A 27,944-nucleotide genomic window follows, 5' to 3' on the forward strand; every position below is an offset into this window, starting at 1 on the left:
TCTGAATGATTAAGAGTCATTTTAGGGAGCCAGCATATGATTGAGGGCTGCATAGGAAAAGTACACACACTGTGATATTTTACGACATTTTCTATGACAAACCTTTTGCAAAAAAAAAAAAAACCATAACAATTGACAGTGACATGCACTATGTAACACCCATATTACACTCTAGTTTTCCACTTTTTAATATATTTGAAAGAATTAAAGACAATGCAGTGTTTGACATTGATTGTAGCCTACCTACCCACAGCAGTGGAATATTTTGCTGCACTACCTGGACAAACCACGAGCAGATCTGCTCTAGGCCTACATCATAATGCTAGAACCAGTAATTCTGATAATTGCATTTTGTTAAGTTTATGTATAATTAAATTTGCTGGTGATTATTTTGGATGGTGGTGCATGGCTGCCTTTCGTAACATGGCTCAAACGAACCTTTTTGAGCTGCAACAGTGATGAAAAACACAGATTGTACCTTTAGTCTCATTTACAGTGACTGCCATGAAAAATTGTATTCATGTGATAGCAGTGACTAGGGGTGTGTGCTTATGGTTACTAAATATTTATTATAACCACTAAAGGCATAATCTTTCCTTTACAAATATTAAATAGAGTGTTGTTTTACGTTAAATGTTAAAAAAAAACTATCAAGTGCGCCATCCTTATGGACAGCAAATGTGAAATATAAAATTTGGTAACATTTTATGGCTATTACTATATTGACTACCATGTTACCCATGTCAAACCTGAAATGTTTTTTTTTAAATTTCTGTTATGACTGTGCAGACTACATCTATTTTTGAAAATGTATAACTTGTAGGTACGGTTCTCTTTGAATGACTAGATCAAACATATTTAATGCTGTGATATTATTTATGTAAGCATTACCCAACTAAGATGGATGACGAAGATAAAAACAAACCGTAATCAAAGTGTTATTTTACCAAAGTAAACCTAAAAAACAGTGGCCTTTTTGTTTTTTTGTTCCTTTGAACACTGAAACGGCAACACACTTTTATTAGTTTCTAACAAAATCAAATATAATGTAAAACTTTTACAAACTCAAAATTTGCACATTAATCTTACATTGACAGATTGTTTAAGAATAAAGGCAATAAACAATTTAGTCAGAATTAAGGCTGCAAATCCAAGTTAAACCACTTGGGTTATTTATAATCTCTTAAGGCTTTGATATCACACTAAGCTTTTAATTGCCTGCAGTTTAGCTACTTTGCTTTGGTGAGCTGATTTCATACAGTGCAATAAGCTTAATTAACCTGATAAAGCACAACTTTACACATTTATCAACAGGCTACTTCTGCCAAAAAATTGCAGATGTCACTGAAAGACACTGGACCATTCAAAACTTCCACAAAAATTGTGTAACAGAATATACATATATAGTAACAAAAAAAGACCAAAATATATAATGATAAAGAAAAACATTACTTTGTAAGGCAAACATTTCCTTAAATTAACTACAGTTATCATCTTTAAGTCAAGCTTGCATGTTCCTTCTGATATAAAAACACCCTAATTGGGCAAATATAAAGAGCCGACAGGCTTTATGCTTTGTAAAAAAAAAAAAATAACAGACAACATGAAGGATTTTCATTTGGCAGCAAGACACAAACATACTGTACACACATACTGTAACACAGGAAATGGCACTGTAATTCCTCTTTTTGTTCATATCTCCACTTTAAAATACAACACGCACCCGCACACATGCTCACAACCACAAATACACACACACACACACACTCGTGACTTAATCTATAGATTTGGCCTGTTGATTGGACTTTTTCAGGAGGTCCAGCAGGTTCTGAGACATGAAGTACGGCCTCTCTGCAGATCCATCGTTGCGCTCCAAATCCTCCACTGTGACACGGACAGAAGCAGGTGAGGAACATTTAAACTGAGGAGTTATTTAACAATTCAAACCAAAATGCTGGGAACCACTGCTCAAAAATCAATGCAGCAGAGGCAGAGATTTCCTGATTTATTTTCTCCCCAACATGCGTCAAGTTGCAAAATAGCAAGACACTCCACATCCCACCATGCATTTCAATCTCTGTAAGTAGATTTAGATCAATTATGGGAAATACCTTACAGAAAACATTATTCAGCTGATTTACAGGCTGTGCACTACTCCCCATGACAAGTGACCTTAACATGTAAACTAAATTGTTGGACTGCCCCTTTAAGACAAAATCAAATTCCTGTCTGCCTTCACTGGACATGAAAACTCACCTGCTTCCAAACTCCAAACCACCTTAAAACTCAAGCGCTTACCCATAACAGAACTACTATGATTAAATACAATCACCTTTAATCAAGATTTACATCCAATAAATATGGAATGTCATCAGTAATTTCATTTGGGAAATCAACTTACATCTTCCACAAGGTGACAAACAAGAAAAAGGGTACAAAAGCATCCAGAGAATTAAGTTGTTAGTTGCGAGCATTCAGAAGGCCATGTCAACATCATGCAGCACTTAGACAGAGAGAGAGACAAAGAGAGGATAAGGACAGAGCGAGAAAGATCAGTAAACAACTGTGGGGGGTCTGCAGAGAGGTCACGATGGCTGCGTCATGGCGACACAATCACAGCACTTACGCCAGTCCGAAATACCAAGGCAAGTAGGTGTCAATACAATACATTGGATCCCATCTTGGATCTCTACAAGACTGAAGCCAAAAAATACATAATAGACGTACACTACTGTGTATATACAAGTTCCATTGGAAAAAAAAAGATCCAATATTTATACGGTATATCAAATATGTCTGTAACATTTTGGCGTCAGCTGGTATTATTGTAAACAGTGAAAGAGATTCACCATCGATTGAGATGTGAGTGTTCTGACCGCAGACTGAAGGATATATAAAGATGGACGACAAAACAGCTCCCCAAAAGTGAAGCCAAAACATCTCAGCCTCGCCCCCTGGTGGCTGGCTGCAGTATAGGTCATTAACCCCACCCCATCCATGTTAGTGAATGGGACATTGGCCAAACTAAAACATCATCCAATTAATTTTTTCTAAAGATGTTTTTGCCATTTAAGGTAGTTCTTTTCAGGCTGATGTATGCTCAAATGCTCGTTTTTATAAGTTTGGTTTTAATTAGTTATTTTATGCAATAAAAAAGACTGTGACATCATGATTGACAGCTGGGTGTGCCAATCACGTTCTCATCCCAACTTGTCAAATACTGCCGTACTGCCGCTTCGTCAGTGGACCTGCATGTCTAAATATGATGTGCTACGTACCCCCCTGAGTCTGTTTTGAATGTTCTGAGACAGCGTGTCAACGAACGCTTATTACACGCACTGAGTCTTTTCAAAATAACACTTTATTTTATATGTATTTTCTTTAGATCTAAGCAACAAACGCACGTGGTTAGATTTAGAAAAAAAAACCATAATGGCCTTGCCTTAAAATTTAAACAGGGAGGGAACAGCAACTGCCCAGGTGAAGGTCCAGAGTTTGTTTGAGATCCCCCCACCACCGCATAAAAGGACTTTTTTACTCTTTACATCATGGTAGTTGCTGGTGGCATCACAAACTGCCGCTGCACTCTGTGTATCATACCACTTTGTGTCAGTGTCTGATGCTGACAGAACTGACAAAGCGGCGGTATTTGACGAGTCAGGTTGTTGCCCGCTGCCTCTATAACTGACGCACATGTGAGTATCTTACTACGGCAAAAAGTGCCTCATTGCGTTCGAATGCAACGCTGACGTCCACTGACAAAGCAGTGGTGCTTAATGAATTTGCTTGTTGCTCACTGTCTCTAAAACTGAAACCTCAGAGCGCATCATACCACAACAAAGGGTGCCTCAGTCTGTCCTTTTCAGACGCCAATATCCACCGACAAAGTGGTGGTATGTGATGCATTGGGCTTTTGCCCATTGCTTCTAAAACTGACGTGCCCACCGCTCATCATACTGCCACGAAAGGTGCCTCAGTGCGTCAGTGTCTGACACTGACATCCACTGAGAGTGCAGTGGTACTTGACAAGTTGGGTTGTGGCCAGCTGCCTCTAAAATCCACAGGCCTAGTGCATTTCATGGCACTGCAAAAAGTGCCTCGGTGCATTCATCACTGACAAAGTGGGGTAATTTGAGTTGTTGCCCACTGCTTCTAAAACTGACGCAACTGATGCATACTATACCGCTGCTAAAGTTGTTTTTGTGCACCATATCCGGACGCTGAACAAATGGACAAAGCAACTGTGCTTGAAGAGTTTTGACCGCTGCCATTAAAACTGACGGGCCCGGTGTGTATCATACTGCCGCAAAAGGAGCTTATTTGCATCTGTGTGTGACACTGGCAGCACTGACAAAGCGGCAGTATTTGACATTTTTGGAGTGCGAACTGACTTGCTCATCAATCAGTGTGCTCATGATCAGTGGCACTGCTTGCGATTGGCTGGGCAGGTGTATGAGCGTCTGTATCCTGGATATTTTGGCTTCACTTATGTAAAGAAGGAGGAAGCGAAGAGGCGTCGTTCATCTTTGTACATAGTCACTGGCTCCGACTGTAAACACGGTACGTAGTGGTTCTGTAGTGCATTCGTTAACAGGATTAAGACAACAAATATTAGTGACAGTAATCAGGCACAGGTTCAGCACTCACAATGTTCTACAGATCTTCACGATATAAAAACCAACACTGTTCTAAAACCAACACAAGAGAGCATTTTTCCAAGCTACAGATATGCACTGGGCTTTTGACCTGCTTCGACCTTAAAGTGTGGACCGCGACCGTGATGATCCAGCTGGACGTCACGCCGCTCACACAGCAAGGCCATAGGTAATTTTAGCTTGTATGCCGTACATTTAACAGGCCCATATCACACAGATACAGTTCTTCATTCTTTATGCTTTATGAGGTTTACCAAGCTGACATTTATGCCCTTGCATTACTGTTAACATCTACTCCTGTGGTGTAGACGGAGGCTTTTCTTCTAAGGTTTCTTCTTTTTCCTCTTTCTTTTCATCAGTATCCTCTTTTTCAGCTTCCACAGCAGGAGGCGGCACCTCCTCTGTCTTTTCCTCCTTTGTTATCTCCTGCTTTTCTGCCTCTTCTTTCACCTCTTCTTTCTTTTCGGCCTCTTCATCCTGACTGATTTTTTGTTCTTCGATTTTCTCCTCTTTTGGCTCTTCGGCGTCCTCCTTGGCCTGCAGAGGCTTCTCCTCCTCGTTGTCTTGCTTGAGCACTGTCTGTTGCTTCAGTTGGATCTCTCCATCTTCCTGCTGGTGAAGAGGAGTCTCCTCCTCCAGTTTCACCTCGTCCACTTGCTTCGCAGAGTCTGCAGAATCCCCCAGCTCGACACCGTCTCGGTCTTCCTCCGGCCTCTTGGCTTTGGAGAGGATCTCGTGCAGCTCGGGGGACATGAAGTAAGGCCGCTCGGACGAGCCGTCATTTCTCTCCAAATCCTCACCTTTTTTGCACGTGTTTCGTGTTTTGGATTGGGTTAATGGAAAATGAGGGGAAATGGAAGCATGAAATAAAGGGAATGTGTGAAAATAAAGCAAATTAAAGGGGGAAATGAGACAAAGAGAAGAGGATTTAGAAACATGGCAGGAAGAAGAAACCAGCATTTCAGCTTGAGGCAGTTTTATGAGTGCTCGGAGGAAGGAAGAGGAGAGGAATTAATGCAAAGGTACTCACAGAAGCAGAGGAACAGTGTGTCCACACACATGGCGTACACGCTGAAGAAGCCGTGGGCGATGAGGTAGGATCCCACTACCAACGTCTAGGGGAAGAAAATCACATACATCAAGAACTCTGCTGTGTCATCAAAGGATCAAACCACACAAATATAACTGGCTCTCACCAGTATTGGCACCCAGTAGTAGTTCAGAGACGGAGCAGCTTCCTCTACCGCTTTGATTCTCCCAGAGAAGAAGAAGAAAGAGAAGATGCCTGTGCAGAATAAAAAAATGTGAATTAGCGGAGTTCAACCAGTAATCCAGACAGATCTCTCTCCAGTGTGAGAAACGTTTGGTCTAAAAATAAAAGCTTTCTCACCAACTATTCCAACAATGAGGAGCTTCCCAAGAAACAGCAGGAAGTCAGTCACTTTATCTAAAACAGCCACCCTGTGTTTGAATGAGCACAGCAGAGAATGTGAGAATATATCACCTTAAACTGGGCTAAGAGCTTCAACATGAAACAAATATTGCAATCTAATGCTTATAGAGTTGAAAACTTATATTGAAGTGATGAAATCCCACCTGACAATATTCCTCATGAGCAGGAAAAAAGCATCCCGAGCCGAGGGACAGAAACTTTTTCCATAGATGGCAATCTGGAGGGAAAAAAATAAAGTCTACTACTTTAAAACCCGAGAAGACTCAACATCTCTCATGCAGCTGTATCTGGTTACAAGCACTCACCATGATGTAGGCATTCCTGTTAAGGAATTTGATACACTTCTCCAAACACCAGAAGCAGCACTTCATGCAGCTCAGCATGAATTTGGCAAACTTGTTCTGAGCGCCTGATGGATGAGAGAGCAAGAATGTTACAATTAATTTACAACTACATTTATGAAATAACCTGCATTATTCTGATCTTTGTATCTAAACAAGACAAGGATTCAACACTAACCAGTTTAAACCACGCAATCCTTAATCCATACAAACACATTTCTGATAAATATGTGATAATGAGGGAAATATGCAGTCAGGTAATTTAGCAAGTTAGTAGTCTTTTCCTGACCTTTCAACTTGTGATCCAGGTACTCCAGAATGACCCTGATGACCTGGACTATAGACAGGATCAAAGAGCCAAAAGCCAGGGAGCCTGTGTGGTATCTGGACAGGAGGAGCAAACAGAAGCCAACCCTGAGCATAAATCGCTCACACAGGTATTCACAAAAGGATTGCACATGTTTTGCAGCCACTAAACCGGCACAAAGAAGAAAAAATTCTCAAAGCAACTGCAGAGGACAAAATGCATCCATAACTGCACTGCCAAGCAAACAATGTCTCAGTGCTTCTGTGCTGTTTGCATGTATTTATTTTAGGTTATATGCATGCATTTGGGGCAAAAGTAGATTTTTTTATGCAAATAGGCCTGGGTGGAAAAAAAGTGCAATTCACAAAGATCAGAGCCCACAGCCACACGCAGTTATTAGTGTTTTTGGATCGTTTGTGTGGGCAAAGTGGCTTGATTTTTCACAAAAACGTGAAAAAATAGCAATTAGTAACTGAACAATGAATGCTGATTGATTCTGGTTCTTTTCCGTAATTTTGGACTGCTGAAGGCCTCTAAGCTTGTGGTCTGAAAATTTTGATTTTCGCACATAAGCTTAGAGTACATGTTATATATATATATATATATGAGTGGATAATTGCAATCAGCTGCTAAACTTTTTGGGATTGTTTATGCTGTCATATCATTAGCACAATATCATTTTCATATCTGATTTTGAGGAGCAGATAGCGGCTGTAAGTGATGCACAAATCATGGAGCTACCACCAGCCAAAATTCATTCTTTGTGAATTAGATGTCAGTGTAAGAGCTCCACCTGTATCAAAATATTACAATTTGCAAAAAAAAATATGCCAATGTTATGATTACCATAAAAGAGATTCATAAATACACCAGTGGTCAGATTGTAGACATTAATTCAATAACGCAGGTTCAGTGTCTCACCGGAGAGCCCGTCCCAGCGAGGAGAAGATGGGATAGGCGGGTATATCATCGGGCTTCTTGAAGGCCCAGTAGTACGAGGCGAAGGCACCCGACAGAGTGACCTGGCCCAGGGCCGTCACAAAGTTGGCACACCAGAAGAAGAGGAAGACGTTGTAGAACTGGAACAGGATGAGGTATTTGTGGTAGAGGGTCTCCCCACCGTAGAAGGCAAACAGGCATTCTGCATCCGGACACTGAGCTGAAGCGTTGGAGGTGTTGAATGTCTGGAGGAAGAGAGAGGAGGCAGATGGCAGGATTACTGAAGTGATTCCTCAGACAGTAAACCAAAAACTGTGATGCTGTCTGAGTAAACAGTGACATCAGCAAATAGTTCTTCACGAAAAGGTGTCAGAATATTTGTTTGGCTTTGCAGCTGAACCCCACACACACCTTCACTTCGTGTGTCGGTGACATTTAAAAGCGTACCTTGGGGTCGCAGGTCTCTCGTGAGTACTCGCACTCAGTGGTGTTGAACACTTTGTACACCTGCTCGTTAGAGGTGGACAAGAAACTGATCAGAGCCGTCAAGGAGATCATGTCGACAAAGGAAGGATATCTCTAAAAAAGGTCACAATCAAAAGACATCTGCCTTCATGTACAAGTTAATAGTCATGTGTCACAAACAAATATTTACAATGGGAACGTTTTTATACAGAAATTAAATAGTGTAGGGTTTATAACAACAACTGGGAAGATGTAGGAATTACATACAAATTGTACAACCTTAAGAGTAGTAAATGTGATGTATTTAATGCCTAACTCATGGATTAATTAGCTAATTAACACAGATGCTCGTTTATTTTTGCAGCTTTTTGTACGTAATATTTTTTTCTTTTTAAATAGAAAAAATGTAAAATATTCATGTAAAGTGGGAAATGTAAAATCTACAATTAAAAGTAAAAACAAAAAAAAAAAGTAAAACATTTGTGTTTTGGCCATCTTTGATCAGCATCAAATGAAAGGATACACTGCAGTGATGGCCCAGTATGCGATCACCAAAGCCAAGAGGGCAAAGGTCAGCAGTGGGTAGAACAGTGATGACATCACGTGACCAACAGCTCTGAAAAAGAAAGCGTTTAAATATAATGTTTAAATATAATACTCTGGAAAGCTGATGGGAGCTGTGAGAGTGAATCATAACAGTAACAGTGAGCTGAGAGAAGCTTAAATGAGCTGCAAAGGACTGCAGAGTTAGGTGATAATTCTCAGTATGTTTATCACTAATTAATCAGAAGTGTTCTCGTTAACGTTTATAGTGTGAGCAGTAGTGACCAATCACGTTTGAGCTGCGGGTAAACAGAGAGCTAAAGAGGCAAAATGTGCACAAAATTCAGTCTTAGAACTCATTAACTTTCTCGTATGCTTTCTTTGGTATTAACGAGTCGGCTTCGGTGCTGCCATTGTTGCCACCTGGAAGTATTGAGGAGTTGCCGAATCGAGCTCACAGCTTTATCTCTTTCTGTGTGCCATTTTGCGAATTATTCTCATGAATTACTGCATTAATTGTGTTCTTTTTTTGCTTTTTTATTAATTTTATTTTTTAAGTTTATCTATATTCATCTGCAAATATCTGTTTATAGAACATAATGACTCTTTTTATAAATCAGACTAATATGAAAACAATTCTACAAATTCACTCTTATACAGTGAAGTGTCCCTGAAATATTCAATAACTTCACTCTAAGAAAAACTTTTTTTTTTTCGTGCCCAAGGCTGTGAAAAAAAGACAAAAACTTGTAAACCTTTTGACAGTTTATGAATTTTGTCGTAATTTTCTTCTAATTTACAACTAAACAAATTGGTATGATTTTGTGATGCGTTGCGGCACTTACACCACTTGAATAATTTATTTGCTACACATGACATTGAGTTTTTTTCAGTTCCTTTTACACCTCACAGGTGTGAGGAAACCGAATGCATGTGTTCAGGCATGCATGTAGCTGGGGGCAGGAGGACAACTAGATGAAGCAATAAAAGGTTAGGATATCAGTACAGACAAGAACTTTATTCTACTTTCAACCCTGTGAGTTACGCATACTCGTTTAATCCACTGTCATTATAAAAATATTGTTTGGCTTTGAACCATGTGAGCAGAAACTTGTGTATTTGTGCTGTGAAACAGAACGGAGAGACGCGGCACAAAGTGAGACGAAACCAGCTCGGACTGACCTGCTCGATTCTTTGATGAGGGCGATGGCGATCATGATTCTCTTTCTGAGGAAGATGAGCAGCAGGATGATGACGACCTCCACAATAGCCAGGATGATCACTGCAACACAGTGAAGATATCAGATTAACAGGATTCATAAAAACTTCATACAGAAACATATTAAAGAATGAAAGTGCGTCTGTGCGTACTGAAGGCCAGCCAGGTCTGTCTGATCTGCAGGTACACGGAGAAGTCCGTCTGCAGGCCGAGGTCACGGATGGTGACGTCAGAGCCCGGCTCTCCCTTCAGATTTGCAAACTCTATGTAACAGTGGAAAATCCCTGGAAAAAAACAAGTTTAAAAATTTAGAAATTTTCATTTAAAAAAAGTAGACTATTTTATCATCTCCATAGGATGAAGGCTTACCGTATCCGATGACGAGAATGACCAAAACGATCATGACCCAGACCATGATGCCAGCCAAGAATCGCAGAAGGACGATGAAAATCAAGCTGACGAGCATGGCGATCACCAGACCTCTGGAGAGACACATCAAACAGCGGAGCACACTGAGAATTTGTTTTTCTGCATTTTTGCTTATGGTCGAGATAGCTGCAGACATACCGTGCATTTTCCCTGTTTCAGCTGAGGTCGGCCTCCAACATTCAGATGCTTTTATGCACCACATGAAAACATTTAGGAAGCATAACTGTGTGTGTGTGTGTGTGTGTGCGACAGCTACAGTAGATCAGCTGAAGGAATCTGGTGTCTAGAAAAAAAAACTTAATGTGGAAAAGAGGAAAATTTTGTTTTTTTTACTAGCTCTTGTCTTGGTTTTCACTCCTGACGTTCTACGTAACAAAACTCTGTTAGTGTAACAGCTAGACAGCTGACAGACTTACAGCAGGATCCAGTGCCAGGACTGAGTGTAGTCCTCAAAGATTCTCATGGCCACCTGGCGAGCTTCAACAACCACATTGGATTTCCTGTTAAAAAAAGGAAATGAATTAGAAACCAACCACTGTGTCCAAAATAAACAGTTTATACATGTACACAAGTCTGAGTGATGTGTTGCTTTTTCACTGTGCTACGAAAAAAAAACGATTCCGCACAGACTCACAAGGTGAAAACAATACCAGCCCTGGTATTCATAGAGTACTACTGTTACTATGTTAAATAATAATGATGGAGTGTAAAAAAAAAAAACATAAAACATATGCTGTTTAATGAAGCCATAATTAGTTTGTAAAAAGGCAAAACACGATCAAACACGATCAAAATCAGATACAAAATAAACGAAAGGATCTCTTTCTCTTTCCTTTCTGTTTTAAACCATGGTTTATACTTTATTACCATTATTATTGATTTGTCATACTTGTGTATTTTTTGTGCTCTTTTCTTTAAACTGTGAATGGCATGGAGTGAGTGTTTTCTGGGAATTGGTGTTACCATTGAATAGCTGAAAATCAACAAGAGAAGACAAAAAATATAAGTGCATGAATTTATTGTCAGCGTCTCCTCCGTAATAAATGTTGTTTATGTTGCCTTTATGTTTAATAAACAAAAACTTAAAAAAAGAAAGAAAGAAAGACAAAATAAAGAACAAACTAAAAACATCTCAAGTTAACAGCTTTAGTAACTAAAACAACTCTATAGCTTCTCATCCTATTAATAAGTTTCAGTGACTTAATTAAGAGTTCATCTGGCTACATAGTTGAAGCTAATATTCATTCCTGCTGTAGCATCACTGTATTTCAGTAGTCAGGCTAAAACATTTTAGTCAGCAAACTCACACTTTTTACTTTACATTTCTGGGCCTCGTAGCCGAGGACTGACAAACTAATTAGTAAAATCAAAATGTTTTAACTGAAAAATAAATCAAACAGTCAAAACTTGAATGCTGCTGTGCAAAATAAGTTACCCGATAAAAATTAATGAGACGATTGGAAATTTAGACTTCTAATCTGAAACGTGTTCATTTATTTACATAAAAAAGTAAGTCTGTAATTCATTTGGAAGTGATTCTCCACAAACAAACACTGTTGTTATTGTGACAATGTATTTTTCTTGTCATGGCACGTTGCAAATTAAGATGTCAAAAAAAAAACTGACTTGACGGCCTCTCCAGCTGCTGTCTGCAGCTGGAATTCAGCACAACAGCCTGCAACATTCATTATCTTGATAAATAACATGCGGGGAGCGTTCGCCCAGAGGGAATAACGCTGATAGAAAACATTGACATAAACACCCTCCAGGGTGCACACAAATGGAGCAGAACCAACGCAGGCGTGCTCTGCAGTAAACACACATCAGTGTACGAATGAGATATGAATGAGAGCATAAAGACGTTTAAGCAGCACATCGGTCACTGCAGTCAGATATGATGGGATGCGATGAGCTGGCTATCAGCTGATACAGCACCGTGATATGTGTGTGAGGAGTTTCAAACTTCAACTGGTTCATTAACCCACCAAACCGTGACTATGTTTACATGCACACTAATATTTCACCATTATTTCGAATATGAGAAATTGTGAATTTGATGCCAGTCATGTAAACATTATATTCCGTTTCGAAATTTCGAATTAGGTCTTTTTCTGAATGTAGAATTTTCTGATTGAGACATGTTAGATCTCTGGTGTTATTTGAGATTAAAAAGCATTGTTTCAGAATATTCGTCTCTATTAGGGTTTTGACTGCAGTTTGTGAAACACGGCCTCTTGCCTGTTAACGGTCAGCTCTTTGTGTTTGCAGGACTGGAGTAGAGATGCATGCCAGAAAGAAAAGCTGAAATTTCCGGTTGGAAGAAGAACAAAAGACCTACTTTTGAACGACTTGGAGAGTGACAGGTTTTTGGATATGTGTAAATATCGTAAGGTGGAGTTTTTCAAGAAGGTGTTTGAAGAAATGAAAGAGGGCGGCTGTGTTTGAACGGTCTAACAAGTCCACCACTGGTGCAAAAAAACCAAAAACTCCCAGCACACCCAGCCATTTCACTTCTCCATATTTTGATGTGATTAATAACAATTTAGGGCACATTAGCCGGAGGATGCATGACTGCATGTAAATGGGTCTATTAGCAGAATATTTATTTTCATTAGCCATGTAAAAAGTTCAGCAGGAATACTGTCTTTTTCCGAATAGGGGCAAAAACTGGAATATTTTGTGCATACAGAAGTTGCCAGTGTTTTCACTATGACTTAAAGGTAAGAATTATTTTCATTTTTACTGACAAAATGTCCTCATTTAATTCAAAGAGCAAGAACTGATTTCTTCAAACAGCCTATTTAGACTAAACCAGTAATGCACAACCCAGAGAGACACAACTTACCTGTGACAAAATGGCCAAAATGATCTGTCAATCAACTAATCCATTGAATGAGTAATCAGAACTATTTTTCATCAAAAAACACCAGAGACCATTGCATTCAGGTGATCCTGCTGATTTATCAAGCACGTTTTATACATTTCATTTGCATTAATTGATCATTTCAGAACATCTACGACTTTCAGGGTTGCGATCACGTGAAGTTGTAGCAGGATTGTACCGACATGTAAATCAAACAGCTCTGAAACTGTGCAACACTAAGATTCATGCTCTCATAACACTAACATATGTTGTGTGCTCATGCGTCGCCACACAGTGAAAAAAAGACTCACTTGGACGCCTCCAGCACATCCGTTGCGTTGATACTGACGCCAGGTCCAACATTTAGAGAGGTCTCATTGCCGACCACCACCACCCCGCCTTTCATGGTTCCCAAGGCAGGCAGGCAGCGACGCGTGACTGTGGAGGGAGGAGATCATCCGTTGATACAGTTCAAATTGTCACAGCCGACACAGCAGCTGGTCGTGTGGGTGAAAATGAAGACAGTTTACGAGGTGAAAGAACAGGCTTCTCACTTACAGGGTTTACTGGGCATCAGCATGCCAGGACACAAGCGTTGCTGCAGGAGCTGAGGGGGACTCTGAATCACGTAAAACACAAATGTTTACTGTTTGAAATATTTTTCACTGTATTACTTTCAGCATGCATAAAATGTGAATAATACAGTTACTTGAATACGTACCAATTTGGCGAAATCCACTCCTTCCTTACAGAACTGTTTGTAGTATTCATGGTCTTCTGGGCCGCCTAATTTGGCTTTCACCAACGTCATGTGCCGGTCAGGACAGCTTTCCACACATAGCTGGACACAACATACAATTGTGTTTATTATTTTTCAACCGGCTTTCGATCCAAACGATGCGGGTAGATGAACCGTCGTAAACAGTCCTCCATCAACCCGCGGCCTGGATATTCCCCCTTCAGCCTCGGAGAGACACCCGAAAATGAAGAAATTTATGACAGGCAGTAGCTCTCTGGCTCCTGGGTTGTTGCTCAAACTACCGACTCTACGTCCATAGTTTCATATTGCTCGCCGCCACCACGGTTAAAGCGCTGATCAAACGGTATAACTAGGCAGAGCTGATCGAATATAAATAAAGATTATGTTGCTTTACTGCCTATTTCTTTCCTACTATGTTTTCGGAGACATATTTTAACGCCCTGTTTAGTTGTAATAGCAAAAGTTTATGAACAAGAAGTGGGCGCCATATGGCTTCGTAAACGGAGGTAGAAAAAATGGAGATGAAACTGTAAAACTAAGAAGTGCTTATCAAATATTTTATTTTATTTTATTTTTTTACTGTTGAGTTTTGCGTCCTGTTTTTTTTCTTTTTTCTTTTTCTTACTATTTTCATTCATGTAGCTCTACTGCAAAGTAGAGCTGGGTGATATGGGCTGAGAACTATATTGCGATATTTTTAGGCTATGTCTTGACACAATATCATTATTTTATATATATTACATATACAGTATTTTCTGACCTGTGTGGTGGGACACTGGAACTCCAGCAGCACCAGAGGACTGGCACATTTCAGGATGTTGAAGTAGAACAGAAAAGGCTTCTTCCTGTTGTGTGAGAACAATATCACAAAACTATTATTTGGCCTGTATCATAAATAAATACCTCTAAGTCCCTAATGAGGCGTATCAGATTACAGCACCACCTATCATTATATGAAATACACAGATGAGTCTGCATGTGCGAGGTTTCCAAAGACACATAAACATCATTTCGTCAGGTGACTCACTCCAGAGGTGTTCCCGCTTGTCCGCAGAACTGCCCCCTGCTGTCTGTGGGATAGATCACTTTCCTGGGGTCACCCTGAGACCAGGCTGCAGGGGGAAGAAATGAAATCATTCAGAACAAAAGTGGACTTTTAGATGAAATGATGATCTAACTATGAAGCAAAGGAGCTCTAAATGTGTGTGTGTGTGTGTGTGTGTGTGTGTGTGCGTGTGTGCATATCCAGAACCATTTATTTGATCTCCTTCACTCTTGGCGAATGTATTACTGAGGACCCAAGGATGTGCAGTATTTTGACATGCTACACATACAATATAACAGCGATCTGTGAAGCAGCTGCAAGTCTCCGCAGAGAGTCGAACATGTCTCTGTGACTGTATTTAACTGGTGTTTCTGACTGCGAGTAGCTGCAATTTGGGTGTGTTTTTCTTTGCCATACTAACGTACAACTAAGGCTGGACCCAAATATTTGGCTATTTGAGTATTCGTTGGTTGTGTAGCTATTTAGGCATTTGGATATTCTTTTCTTTTTACTTTTTGCAAAGGACAAATGCCATTTCAGTGTTTGTGATGCTGCTGCTGCCTGTCACACACACAGTGACAGGAATGATTATTTTACTCAACCGTTACTAACAGCTTTATAGACTGAATTGAGCCATTTCAGTGTCGGTATAAGCATGTTCACCCAGAGAGGAGCCTTTTCCTGCAGCACATATCTAACATGTAACATCATGAGGACACTTGAACATGCACAATGAAATTTAACAGACTAATTTAGAGCACTGGACACAGATTATTGTACGGATAACTGAGTTTTTTTAAAGTATCAGAACCGCTGACAAGCATTTGGAGGCTTGCCAGGCTCTCTCTCACCTAACAATGAAGCTCTGTGGCACCATACTGTAAACATTAAAATAAATCTATAGCTTTTTGGGTCCAAGTGTGTTGCTCAGAAACATAGGAAGCGTAGTGTTGAGAGTTAAGTTGTTTGGATGAGCGATCTCCGGAAAGCTGCAAGCGGCAATACCACAGGCCAAACACCCGGCACGTTTCCATCAGGTGTGTTTGGAATAGGCACAGCACTAGTATATATAAAATAGGATGTTGCACATACTGCATATCACCAGATTTTCCTATCAGTACTGAATAAACAAAACAATGTTTTCTGGCACATTTGCAATTTTGGATGCATACATTATCTCTTTTCTGGCAATACATTGACAATAAAATAAAACTCCAGACCATTAAAACAGACGGTTTATACTCCAGCAAAGACATGGAAAAGCGTTTGCCTTTGTCTATATACTTAAATATACTCTATGGGAAACTATATAGACATAGCATTGTGTCTCAAATATTTAAACAAGTGCATTAAAAAACCCACACAGCTCATAACTCTTGTCCAGAACTTCCTTGGGTATCTCACCTCCATTATGGAGGTGTCTCACAGTCATTCAGTATATTCAGTGATCACCAGAGATATTAAAAATGACAATGCAACAATGTTTTTTTTAAAGTTTTACAAAGTACAATATTTACTTCTAGTAAATGTATCTTGATGATCATTTCTATTTTTAATTCTGTATTCACTAATTTTGGATTTATGATGGATTCACTGTATTCAAGAGGCTGGAAACGGCCTTACACACAACACTGATTAGGACAAGAAACATTAATAAACTGCTGTACCAGAGAAAAGCTGAGCGATATTTCTTATTTTGATGGTCTTAAATATTTAAAAGTACTGTACACAGTAATAAAAACAGGCACTTAAGTGTCAAAATAGAAGAAAATAGGATCAATCTTACCAACGATACCGACAGCAAAGTACCCCAACAAGGCGATGATGAAGAGAATACAGCAGAGGATATCTGTGCAGCCTCTGAGGAGAAACAAAACAAAAGAGTTTTATTGGCGTTTGGTGCTAAAGAAATAAAAGAATTATGATTGGTGACTGAAACAGACGTCTCACCTGTTGTGAATCGGACCTTTGAAGTTTGGGTCAAACTTCCTTGACTCCCCTGGGGACAAAAAGAGACAGCAGGCACATTAATGTCTCGCAATATAACTTGAATTTGAAACTTTTGACTTCAATGTGATGAGACTAAAACACATGAAATGAAAGTAGTTAAGCAGAACTTGTGGAAACCACTAACCAGTTGTGACTGTCAGCTCTCATGAAGACATAATAAAAAAAATTCCTTAAACACAAATTGCTTGTAAAAAGTTGTTTTTCGCTATTTAATTCATTCACAGTGATCACTGAGACAACAATATTTGATTTTTATGGGTTTATGATACTGATGCTGAAACAAACGCCACAATAGTAATAGGACTATTATAATGTAACATATAACGGTATGGTAAATCCTTATGGCACCCATCCCTTTAGTTATCAGTTAACATGCATGTCTTTGGACTGTGGGAGGAAACTGGAGAAAAGCCACGCTGACACGGAGAGAACATGCAGACTCAAGGTCCGAACCCCACCCCAGAGGCAACAGTGCTAACCACTACACCACTGTGCTGCAAGAATTTTGTAAAATTACCTGAAAAATTGTAAATAAATAAATAAATAAACAAAAAAAAAACAACAAATAGGAAATGACCTGGAAAAAAGTGCTTACAAATTATAATAATTAAAAAAATATTGTTTTCCCTTTTTCTTTTTAACCTAAATATTATTTTCCTAACTTTTTTTTTAAAAAAATATAAATTTCTAAATCCACTACTTCCTTGCAATATGTGGAACATTTCTTTCCAAGTTGCCTTTTTTCCCCATGTTTCTGAAAGAAATCACACCAATTTGCCCTGTGTTCACAGGTTTAAATATCTGTGGAACGTGTCTGAGGGCAGCACAATAAAACCATTTATCATCCATTATATTTAAAACAATTTTTAATACGACATAGGTCACCAGTATCCTTTTTTTCTTTGTTTACAGAATTTCTAAAGAAATTGTGCTTTTGCATTTAAAGCTTGACAACCTGCTCAGCTCAGTGAGATCTGTTACTTCCTTTCATTTCTTTAAAACATCTCTTTTCACTTGTTTTCAAAACACCTTTCTGCCTTCTGGCTCACACTTTATTATACATTATTTAAAATGATATTGTTTAATGTGTTTTGTCCCTGAGACCAAATGAAGAAACCAAACTAAAATCCAATCATGATGTACGGAGGGTGAGTTAGTTCAATGTGTGTGTGCGTACAGAGAGCACTCTGCGTACCGCTGACACACACGAGTACGTAAGTGTGAGCCGATGTATTGACAAGGACAGGACATTCTCCAGAACAAAAGGATTCTTCTGCCTGACTGCCATGCCTAGCAACCCACAAAATGGCTCCCCGGCGACGGTGAGCTCCCCGTGGACATCACCAGCCGCCATGGAAACACTTCAGACACGGCAGAGGAGAAAACATCAACCAAGCCCACTCTGCCCACAGTGAGATCATCATGAGCTAACTGTGTGAGTCAACGCTCACAAAGAAACTGCGCTCATCGCTCATTTTATAGATTATATCCGCAATTGCATTTTTTTCACAAGAAATCAGTAAACATTAACTCCTCGAGTGACACCCTTTCGCAAGAAAACGAGACTTTGAGCTACAATTCTACAATTCTACAATTTCATTTAGCAGACGCTTTTATCCAAAGCGACGTACAACACAAGCAAGAAGCTGTTACACATCCTGTCACATTACTGCCTGCCGTAGACTTTATGACATTTCACAGGATGAAGCAGCTTTTACATGTTTAAAGGTTACAGACGCAAAGAGGGAGTTCAAGGCGAGCTCTAACTGTCACTGTCTAATGCTTCCATGCAGTATGTCTGATAACAGACTCACACACACACACACAATATACACACACACACTCTGCCCACACCTTACAAAAACACAACCGGCACCACCAAAAAGGACGTCTCTTGACTTTGTAATTCAGGTATAATGTGACTTGATCTATACATCAGCCATCAGGCAGTGCAGCAGTAGCCCGACAACTTATTTAATATCAACTCAGCAACAAATGAACCTTCAGTTCACCATAAATCCCGCCGTACAGTACCTTGTCTTTCGTGTTTTGTCATCCCGTCGTTATTTCTCTCCCAGTTTCTGACATGGACGGTTTTATAGAAATCTCTCCGCGTTCTGTTTGGTTCTATCTTTACGTCTCCTTCCTGTATTAGTCTTTGTCCTCCGACCTCTAACTCTTCACTTCCTTCTTTCAACTGTACTCAAAACTCTGCCTTCCACCTCCTCTTCCCTCTTCGCTCTATGAGGTCCCTCTCTTGGCTCAGGACTTGTCGGGGGAATTGCAGCAAAAACAGTATTGACGGGGGAATCTGGAGAGAAGCAGAAGCAACAAAGACTTGTAGCGCCTGCTGCTGTCGCCAAAATTGACTTAAAATGCTGTTTCACGCGTCTGACTACAGGGACGTGATCTGGAACCAAAGCAGTCTTTAACTTCTGAATCAAAACAGTTATTTTAGGCAGAAACTCAATCCATTAAATCAACACAACACAGTGTTCAGTGTTTCCTTGTTGCATCTGTTTTACAGTTTGCAACAGAGCAGCTGCACTCTCACCTCAGAGCGGTCACATGACCCAAATATATCATGCTCATAACACGCCACTTGGCTTTGAAAAAAACAACACAACAGGGGACTATAAAACAACACAACAGTACAGTTTTCTGTTTAACCCTTTCAGCAGAGATTTCAAACAAACTACTGTCCAGTGGGCCAGACCACAAAAACAATTTCATAATGACCCATAAATAACAACCCCTCCACATTTCCCTTTCTTTTAGTGTAAAAAAGTACATTCTGAAGATGTTCATCCATTTACGAAACAGCAGATGAACAGCTTGAGATGCCTCAAGAAAGATAAGTGCGGTTTAAACAATATGTCTGACTCCTTTTTCAACATTAGATGGCATTTTTTCACACATTTCCACTTCTAAGTGTGCAGTAATGCTCACTCACAACTCACTCAATTGCAGTTGTATGGAAACAGTAGTAGACTGACATTTAGAGGGTGGAAGACTGCCCATTTCTGGTTTGACTGAGTTACAAAAAGCTCCTTTAAGTTATGCCCTGACTTATAAACAATTTGCAAATCCAAAGTTTTGGCAGGGCCTTAGCACAAGGGTTCCAGTAGTTCTCTTTTCAGATATAAGTCTGATATGGATCCTTTTGTACTGAAGCTGCTGATTGACAATATTTTGCACAATTTTTAATATCTTTAAATATGAGCACTGTATTTTTTTGTGTTTTCTGTAAAGTGTATTCTGGATTCTAAAGCAATTTTAACATGGAGCACTCACTGTTAAACTTTGATGCTGAAATCTTGCACCTCTTAAAGCCCAGACAAACTAAACCGACATCAAAGAACGGGCGGTGATGAAAGCCGACTGTTGTGTCGCCTCATGTCGCCTGTATCTCTGCCAAAAAAGTGCAGTTGAACACACTGAAGAATACAGCTAACATACTGTGTCTGATTGAGAGGAAACGACTCTTGATAGCAGCAGACGGCAGTAGTCTGTATTCATCGCTCAAAAAGGGAATCCAGAGGACAGACAGGAGGGATTCAAGCAAATCAACAACACAACCCAAAGAACAAACTATATTTACCATGTGCCAGCAAACGGTAACACAAACAATAACAAACTGTTTCTATAGTCTTCCCTAATATAAAAAGTTTATTTCGATCTCACGCCCTGTTGACTAAAGCTGAACTGAACAGATTTCACTCACCGATGGGCTCCAACACTGATTCAACATGCTGAGTCATTCAAAAACAAACAAACAAACAAAAAAAGGCGATAAGGGTTGACAAAGGCTGACGGTGTAGGCCACACTGCAAAAAGTTGGGTGACTGACTCTCACTGACGACATGGTTACCTTGGTGTTTTCAGGGCCTGCATTAATATTAGGTGTGCATATTTGCATACTTATTCACTGGGCCACATTGGACCCTCTAATGGTCCAGTTCTGGCCTGCGGGCCATATGTTTGAAACTCCTGCCTTACACATAAAGATTTATGGCCTTTCTGTTTTCTCAGCTTCCTGTTTCTACTTTAGGCTGTATTTTCAGGCTTGTGAGCACATGCCTTCTCTGACAGCTTTCACAGTCAAAATTTAAGAAGAAATACTTAATTAAATACCTCTTAGGGAAATTATTTAATTACACACACAGGACATACTCACACACATGCATTGGAGAGATGCCAGAGTGATCGGGATGCCACATAGTAGGCGCTTCAAGAAGTTGGGAGTAGGGCTGGGAATCAGTACTCAAGGTATCAAGTGGAATAAGCCAGTACCAAGCAGTATCAGAACTTATCTAGTCTTATTTTACCTTTATTTAATTCTTTTTGTACCTGAATCTAGAATAAAATACTATTTGTATGGTTTTGCTCACAGACACTAACTAGTTCGATTTAATGTAATGAGTGATTAGTCCAATGCTGCAGCTTCTACAGCCATACAGTCTGCTGTGTGGAGGAGTTAAGCGAGATGTATTTTATGGAGTTCGCAGTTCGGTATGGCGAGATTCCTCCAAAACATTTGATGATATGGTGCTACAACACCTTTTTCAGGACTGAATGCTTACATTCACAAGATGGGTTTCTAATAAAAGAGAAAGAAAGGTATCAAATTAAGCACTTTATTGGTGTTGGTATCACTTTAAGGGTGTTGGAACTGGTTTTGGTATTGTAATTCTTAAAAAATGCCCAGTCTAAGTTGGGGATTTATGCGCAAAGGCACCTAAGTAGTGCCCAAGAGGTGAACTGGCACCTCTCCAGCAACCAGTAAACACCCCGTAACATGGTCAAAGCTGGACTTGAACCGCCCACCCTCCTGTTCCAAAGCCCCTTTAGTCCCTTTACGGTCTGAGCTACAGAGTTCACATCACTAACTTCCTAAACAATGGACAAAGATTTCTTGAAAATGTTTCTTGCGTTGTTTAGACAATGATTCAGTTATGATGCATGTGTGTGTCTGACACATGCGAGGCGCTGAGGCGAACTGCACATCAGAGATAAGACCGTCCTACGTGTTCTCTGCTGGCACATGACTGTTGTTTGGTCTGCCCACTTCCGCTGCCATGTGACAGACTGACAACATACCATGGCATGAAACACAACACTAACTGCTGGGCTCATACACGTGCCTGTTACATATACAGCACCATGTCCTTGCCCACACAAACTCAACCTTGTTTGTGTTGAGAAACACACTTTTCTTTACCTGTGCTGGAGCCCAAAAGACACTGTGACTTTGAAGCTCACATCACCATTAAGAGAGTTGGCGTATGTCTCTTTCAGATAAATACTTATTGGCTTTAATGCAGTTAAATGATGAAAGCCACCCTCGTGTTTATACCATGTCTATATGCAAAATATGTATCTGGAGCCAAGAAACAGCTGCAAAAACGGTCTATGGGTAGTTATGTGCCAGACTATTTCATGGCCAGAAGATAAAACCTCCAGAAGTCTCTGTAGCACTTCAGGTTTTATATTGATTAAACAAATCAGATATAGCATGTCAAATGAAACATGTTCTTTCTTCCTGCCTTGTTTTTTAGGAATGCTCCTAATAACTAATTCCCCTGAAGAAGCTCAAGATTTGGCTTCTTCGGCTTCTCAGGATCTCTTGTGCACCCAGAAGCACCTCTCTCATTCAGGCTCGCAAGAGATGACATCCAGCAAGTGAGACCATGTGTGAAGGCCAGTACATATTTCCTGCATTAAGCGTCTACGGACAGCTGCTGACCTGTACTGGTCGAGCAGATGTGCATGCTTATTCAGAAAATATCGTTAACTTTTTAATTCTGGCCAAGATAATCGTACTACAAATTTACGCCAGCACACAAGACTTTAATAAAACAACAATCAGTATGTTAACACGCACAGTTAAGTTGAGCTATGATTATAGCTCAATTAGGCATTTATTTTGACTACTGTCCTTGACCCAGTATACACGCATCAGGGGAGAAAATATGTCTGACTCCGCCATGGTAGGTGGCCGTATGCCCCCTTTCAGCTAGCTGCTATTGGACCTTCTTCCAGTTGACCTATTACATAACATAACAACCTGTTGCCTATTCTCCTGCTTGTCTGTGACATCACACGGACACACCAACAAAACAACCCACACACACATACACCAGCTGACAGAGAGGCAGACTCGTGTGCTGGAGCGCTGTCTCTACTGGCAGTGGGGATAAAGCCTATCGCCTATGTTTACCTGTGTTTGAAAAACCTGTGTGCACACATTAATTTTGGTGGGAAATTGTGTGTGAGTCCAACTTCAAGAAATTCGACCGGTACGATTTTAGTCGTTTACATGTATTTAAACAAGTCCAGTTTTAATCGCAGTAACACAATAATTTGACTTTTTCTCACATCATGTTGAGTTATTTAGTGAGTGTAGTAGTAGTTTTTCTTTGGATAGAATTAATATCATTTTAAATGGCTTGCAGGTGCTGTTTTGGTCTTACTCTCCCTCGCTGCCATCACTCTGTGTGTACATTTCCTCTTTCTCTTAACTGAAGAGGATAAACATCGAAAGTGATTCTCCATCAGCATTTCATTTGCATGACCATCTGCTAATGTGAGAGACACAGCTCCATTAGAGCAGGAGGAGCAGGCGGCTCTTTGCCTGCTTTGTGCCATAAAACAATCTCTGATTGTGCCGAAAAAGCATTCCAGCACATTTGTTGTGTAGACGCTGCCAAATGTCTTGTAAACAGACTTTGCTTGTAATTGACAAAAAATAATGGGATGGCGGTTTACTAGTGTGAGTAAATGTAGCAACCCTAAGAAGAGATTTTTTAAAAAGGTGTAAATATTGCAGTTGGTTTTTTTTCTCACTCATTAGGGTTCCTCGGATAGTTCATGACAAACTCCAGAGGACCTGATGGTGCAAACCCACAGGACCTGCCAGACAATCTGTCTGCAGTCGGGTCCACGAGGAGTTCAAAACGTCTGCCAAACCTCACCAAAACTTCACTGATGTCAACAGAATTTATTACAATCACAACTGAATGGAAACAAATGTGAATACAAAAGTAGAAGAAAACTGTCTCTGTTTCCACTGACAATATGTGATTTTCTAGTCACGATTGTGCGTGTGTTAAAGGACGTGATGATGTCATGACTGATGGGATTCCCTAATGGGCCCTGAGGGGTTATCAGATGAACCCTCTCCTGGCTACCTTAATGGGTTAGTGGCCAGTGTGGTTGTGCGTGTCTGTGCATGCACACGGTCTGATGCAAGGAGACATTATGAGGACATCTGATCTCCTTTACTCTCACTCCTGACATTTTTATCTTTCTAATTAGAGCCTGTAGTTTAAAAAGCACGTCTGCTGGTTCTTTGATAAAACTCTATGCAGAAGAAACACGCAAATACATGATCAGAGTAAGCAGCAGAAAGAGGACTGTAACATTTGCTTTCGCTTAAAACCTAGAAATCCTAGAGTGCACCGCACCATGAAACGCTCCCACAGATGGGTGACGTAATACGAGTTGCCCGTCCAAAAACAATGGTGGCCTGTTGGCAACAATCTTATATTACAGCAAATCAATGCAATAAGATATGTTTGTAAAAAAACATTTTGGATCAAAGATAGGCGACACAGTAACAGAATCTTAGTTCATATTCTGTCAGCACTGCCTGGTTTTACGGTCTGATCGCAGTTTTTTCAGCTTCCGTTTTTACATTACAGGAAACAGTTAGGCACCTACTTCCCGTTCACACTTTCTCATAATACAGCTTGACACTGAGCTAAATTATGTTTCAGAAGACTTTTAAGTGAGAAATAAGCAATACAATATCATAATATTAGTTATCGGTAAACCTCAATTAATAGCCTGGGGCTATTATTTGCTTAAGCCCCTGAACTCAACAGGGTTATATTTGGGACAGGCGTCTACGGGACGGGCTTTTAATTCCTTTTACATGAAACTGTTGCTCAGCAAAGATAGAAATCCAATAAAACTGTTTATTTAAATCTCTTTTTTGTGTCCCTCTTGTTTACACTGCACGTATCACTGTCTTTTTTGGTGCTCAGTGTTTCAGTAAAATTAACTAAATGATTTAAATGTAATGAGAATCTTACCAGGCGAACAATGTGCGTAACATGTCCATATTGGCAAAAGTTTAAACATTTATATTTGTATACATTATCTAAGCAGCTAACTAATATTGTCTCCAGCAGGTAGCCAACAACCTGCTTTTATACATCCAAAGAACTTCCATAAAAATGAAAACTGCATGGCAACCAGACTAGACTTCTAATTGAGACGGGCCTTTATTTGTCAAAATGTGTTGCCACACTAGAAAAAAGACTGGGAGTTTGATTGGGACAGGGATTGGGACATTTAAAATTTTATGGTAATATATGATCAACAATGCCCACTTTAGTTTGATCAGAATTTGGTCTGAGTTTGAGAGAGAAGGGCGTGTCTCTCTCAATCTGTTTCTTTACTTTTTGTGTCCGTGAAAATACAATTTGTTGTGCAACAGCCAAAGAGCTGGCTCATATCTGCCATATGACGCATTTCACGTCACCTGATGTTGATGAGCAGGGAGATCTGTGTGCTGGCACAATGGAGGTAAGTTAACCACAAGTCATTTACTACACACATACATTATTATCATACAAAGCTGAAAAATCAGCAAAGTATCCTTTTGAGGGTGGTTAATATCTGCCTCACAGAAACTTCTGTATGTACAACTGTACATCTGTATCTCACAGCTGTTGCCGCTTCAAAAACTCCCCTTTGACAGCTGCTAATGAGGCCACTGGCCTGAATTTTCTTAAAAAGGAACAAAGGAAACACGTTAAAAGTCTTTTTTGCAGAGCTAAACACTTAAAAACTGACAACTAGCAGCTCAGATCACTGTCTCTCTCTTTCTCTGCTCCTCACAGACACTGCCTGGATCTAACAGCAACAGATTGTCTGATTTTCCAGAACCAACAGCCCAAGTGACAAGTGATCATTGTGAAACATTTAGCAGTAGTGTCTCGGCGTGTGTGTGTGTGTGTATATGCATGCAGTGTGTACGTGGTAATGCATCTGAGTGTTTGCCAGCTTGATATTGACTAAAAGGCCTTTGACTGTGTCTGCTGAGTGGGTAGAGCAGGCAAGGCTGAACAGAGTCCAGGCGGTGCACGCTGCAGCCTGCCTTCCTGCCTGCATGCAGTGTCCTAGACAAAAATGTGGAAATGTAGTAGCAGTAGTCAGCAACCAGGGACCGCTCACAGGTCAAACTCTGATAAAAGCTGCTGTTTAAGAACACCGGTGGGCTGGAATGTGTATTGTGTGCTCACATTGTATGAACCTTTATCTCCAGTTTTAAAGGGCCGTAATATTCGACCTTTTAGTCCTCGTGGGGGAGGAAAGCTGTTGACTTTGTGAAAAGGAAAGCAAAACGGAAATGCTCCACAGTGGGAGCTCCGTGCATGAATTGACTGGAGAGGATGTGCACTAAACATTGTGGGTGTGGGCCGTCAGGAGCATCTTACATTGTGAAAGAAGAGATAACTCAACAGCCAGGGAGCATTAGTGTTGTCTTCCCAATTAAATTCCATGGTGAAGGCTGTGGTTTGCTTTTGGGCTATGGCCACCCTCTCATGTAACAACACTGAGAAGGGGTATTAAAGTAAGAATAACACCGGTTACAAAACTTCATGACTCAACAGTCCATATGAACAACAACCCAGCCCAGAGACAAGGAGACTACACCAGGCTACTGCGGGCTGCTAAGTTGAGAAAATGCATGTGACACACATAATAATCAGCAATGAGTCATGTCTTTGGCTGGTATAGAGGATGGATTTTCCATAATGTGTGCATGGGAAAAAAATGGTGCCAACAAAAGCAATTGACATTTGTGAAGTGTTTGTACATTTGTGCGAAAATCTGTGTGCATCGGTGGATGAAACGGCCATATGTCAATCTACAAAACACCAAATGGTTTTTGAGCCCAGGGGAGAACACAATAAACCTGGCCTGTTTTTCTGTGTTCCTGCAGAACATAATAACCTGGCTGTGAAGCTAATTTAATAAAAGCCCATCAAGACAGGCCTTGTTTGAATGGATGGCAACCTACTTTTCTTCATCAGCCTATGTTATAAGTGAAATTAAGCCATATATCAACAATAAACAAGGTGTGCAGTTTTGGTCTAATAAAAGCTAAACTGGCTGTTAAAATATGGCAAAACAAGAAAACTGCTGCCACATATTTACAGCATGTTGCTTTCTTTCTGGGACAATAATCTACCTTGTACTTTGTACCTTGTGTGTACTGTCATATAAAAAATAAAAGACTAATTAAATGCCAGTTTTCAAAGAATAAAGACCGGGTGTGGAGGCTGAGGATGACTCCAGATCTGCATGAGACCCATGAGGTCCACACCCATCCATCCCTTGCAGTCATTGTTTCCATTTCTTCGCTCGTTTGGAGTAAAAATCAAAGAGATCGAGGAGAAAACAGTGACATAAACATGGTCTTACCGTATTTGGGGTCCGGGTTTTTTTCCTCCAGCTCCATTCTCACGCTCTGCTCGGCTCCTCACGGCTGATCAGACGTTAGCCAGGACAGTTACCATGGAAATGTCGACGAAAAAAACATCAATAACAGTGGCCGACAGCTACGGCTACAGAGAGAGAGAGGCAGAGAGACTATCCCAAACCAAACTGAAGCACGGCGCATTCCAGGCTCACTGAGAGGAGAGGCAGCCAATCAGAGAGCAGAGCCTGGTGACTGACAGCTGCCGCAGCCAATCAGAGCGCGCCGGAGCGAGACAAAGGGTTTGCCGTTACTTCAATGGAATGTGAGAGCATAATATGTTTCAAATGGAGGTAATGCGTTTAAAAAAAGACATTGAAATGACCGTTTTCCTTCCCAGGATTACAATTTAATTGGAGACCG

The 27,944-nt window shown here is 40.3% G+C and overlaps 2 protein-coding genes across 3 annotated transcripts; both read right to left on the minus strand.

Annotated features, from left to right (window-relative positions):
- Positions 1 to 973: 973 nt before the first annotated feature.
- slc44a2 (solute carrier family 44 member 2) lies at positions 974 to 27,691 on the minus strand. Of its 2 annotated transcripts, none has more exons than XM_042484685.1 (22): positions 27,527 to 27,691; positions 16,970 to 17,018; positions 16,806 to 16,879; positions 15,002 to 15,086; positions 14,735 to 14,819; positions 13,936 to 14,055; positions 13,773 to 13,833; positions 13,526 to 13,652; positions 10,768 to 10,851; positions 10,292 to 10,404; positions 10,075 to 10,206; positions 9,886 to 9,985; positions 8,684 to 8,776; positions 8,143 to 8,227; positions 7,678 to 7,940; positions 6,739 to 6,833; positions 6,414 to 6,517; positions 6,252 to 6,325; positions 6,046 to 6,116; positions 5,852 to 5,940; positions 5,686 to 5,770; positions 974 to 1,884 (listed from the first exon to the last, which is right to left on the minus strand). In XM_042484685.1, exons 1-22 carry the CDS (start codon positions 27,561 to 27,563, stop codon positions 1,775 to 1,777), a joined length of 2,136 nt encoding a protein of 711 aa, XP_042340619.1. In that variant the 5' UTR covers positions 27,564 to 27,691; the 3' UTR covers positions 974 to 1,774. The 2 variants fall into 2 exon arrangements, with proteins under 2 accessions (XP_042340619.1, XP_042340620.1); XM_042484686.1 differs by lacking the exon at positions 27,527 to 27,691 and adding an exon at positions 19,064 to 19,533.
- On the minus strand, positions 1,895 to 5,678 carry LOC121941809 (putative uncharacterized protein DDB_G0287113). Its single transcript, XM_042484687.1, has one exon. The coding sequence runs from the start codon at positions 5,613 to 5,615 to the stop codon at positions 4,947 to 4,949; it is 669 nt and encodes a 222-aa protein (XP_042340621.1). The 5' UTR covers positions 5,616 to 5,678; the 3' UTR covers positions 1,895 to 4,946.
- Positions 27,692 to 27,944: the final 253 nt, after the last annotated feature.

The sequence above is a fragment of the Plectropomus leopardus genome, chromosome 4 (assembly GCF_008729295.1).
Source record: "Plectropomus leopardus isolate mb chromosome 4, YSFRI_Pleo_2.0, whole genome shotgun sequence".
NCBI classification, from domain to species: domain Eukaryota; kingdom Metazoa; phylum Chordata; class Actinopteri; order Perciformes; family Serranidae; genus Plectropomus; species Plectropomus leopardus.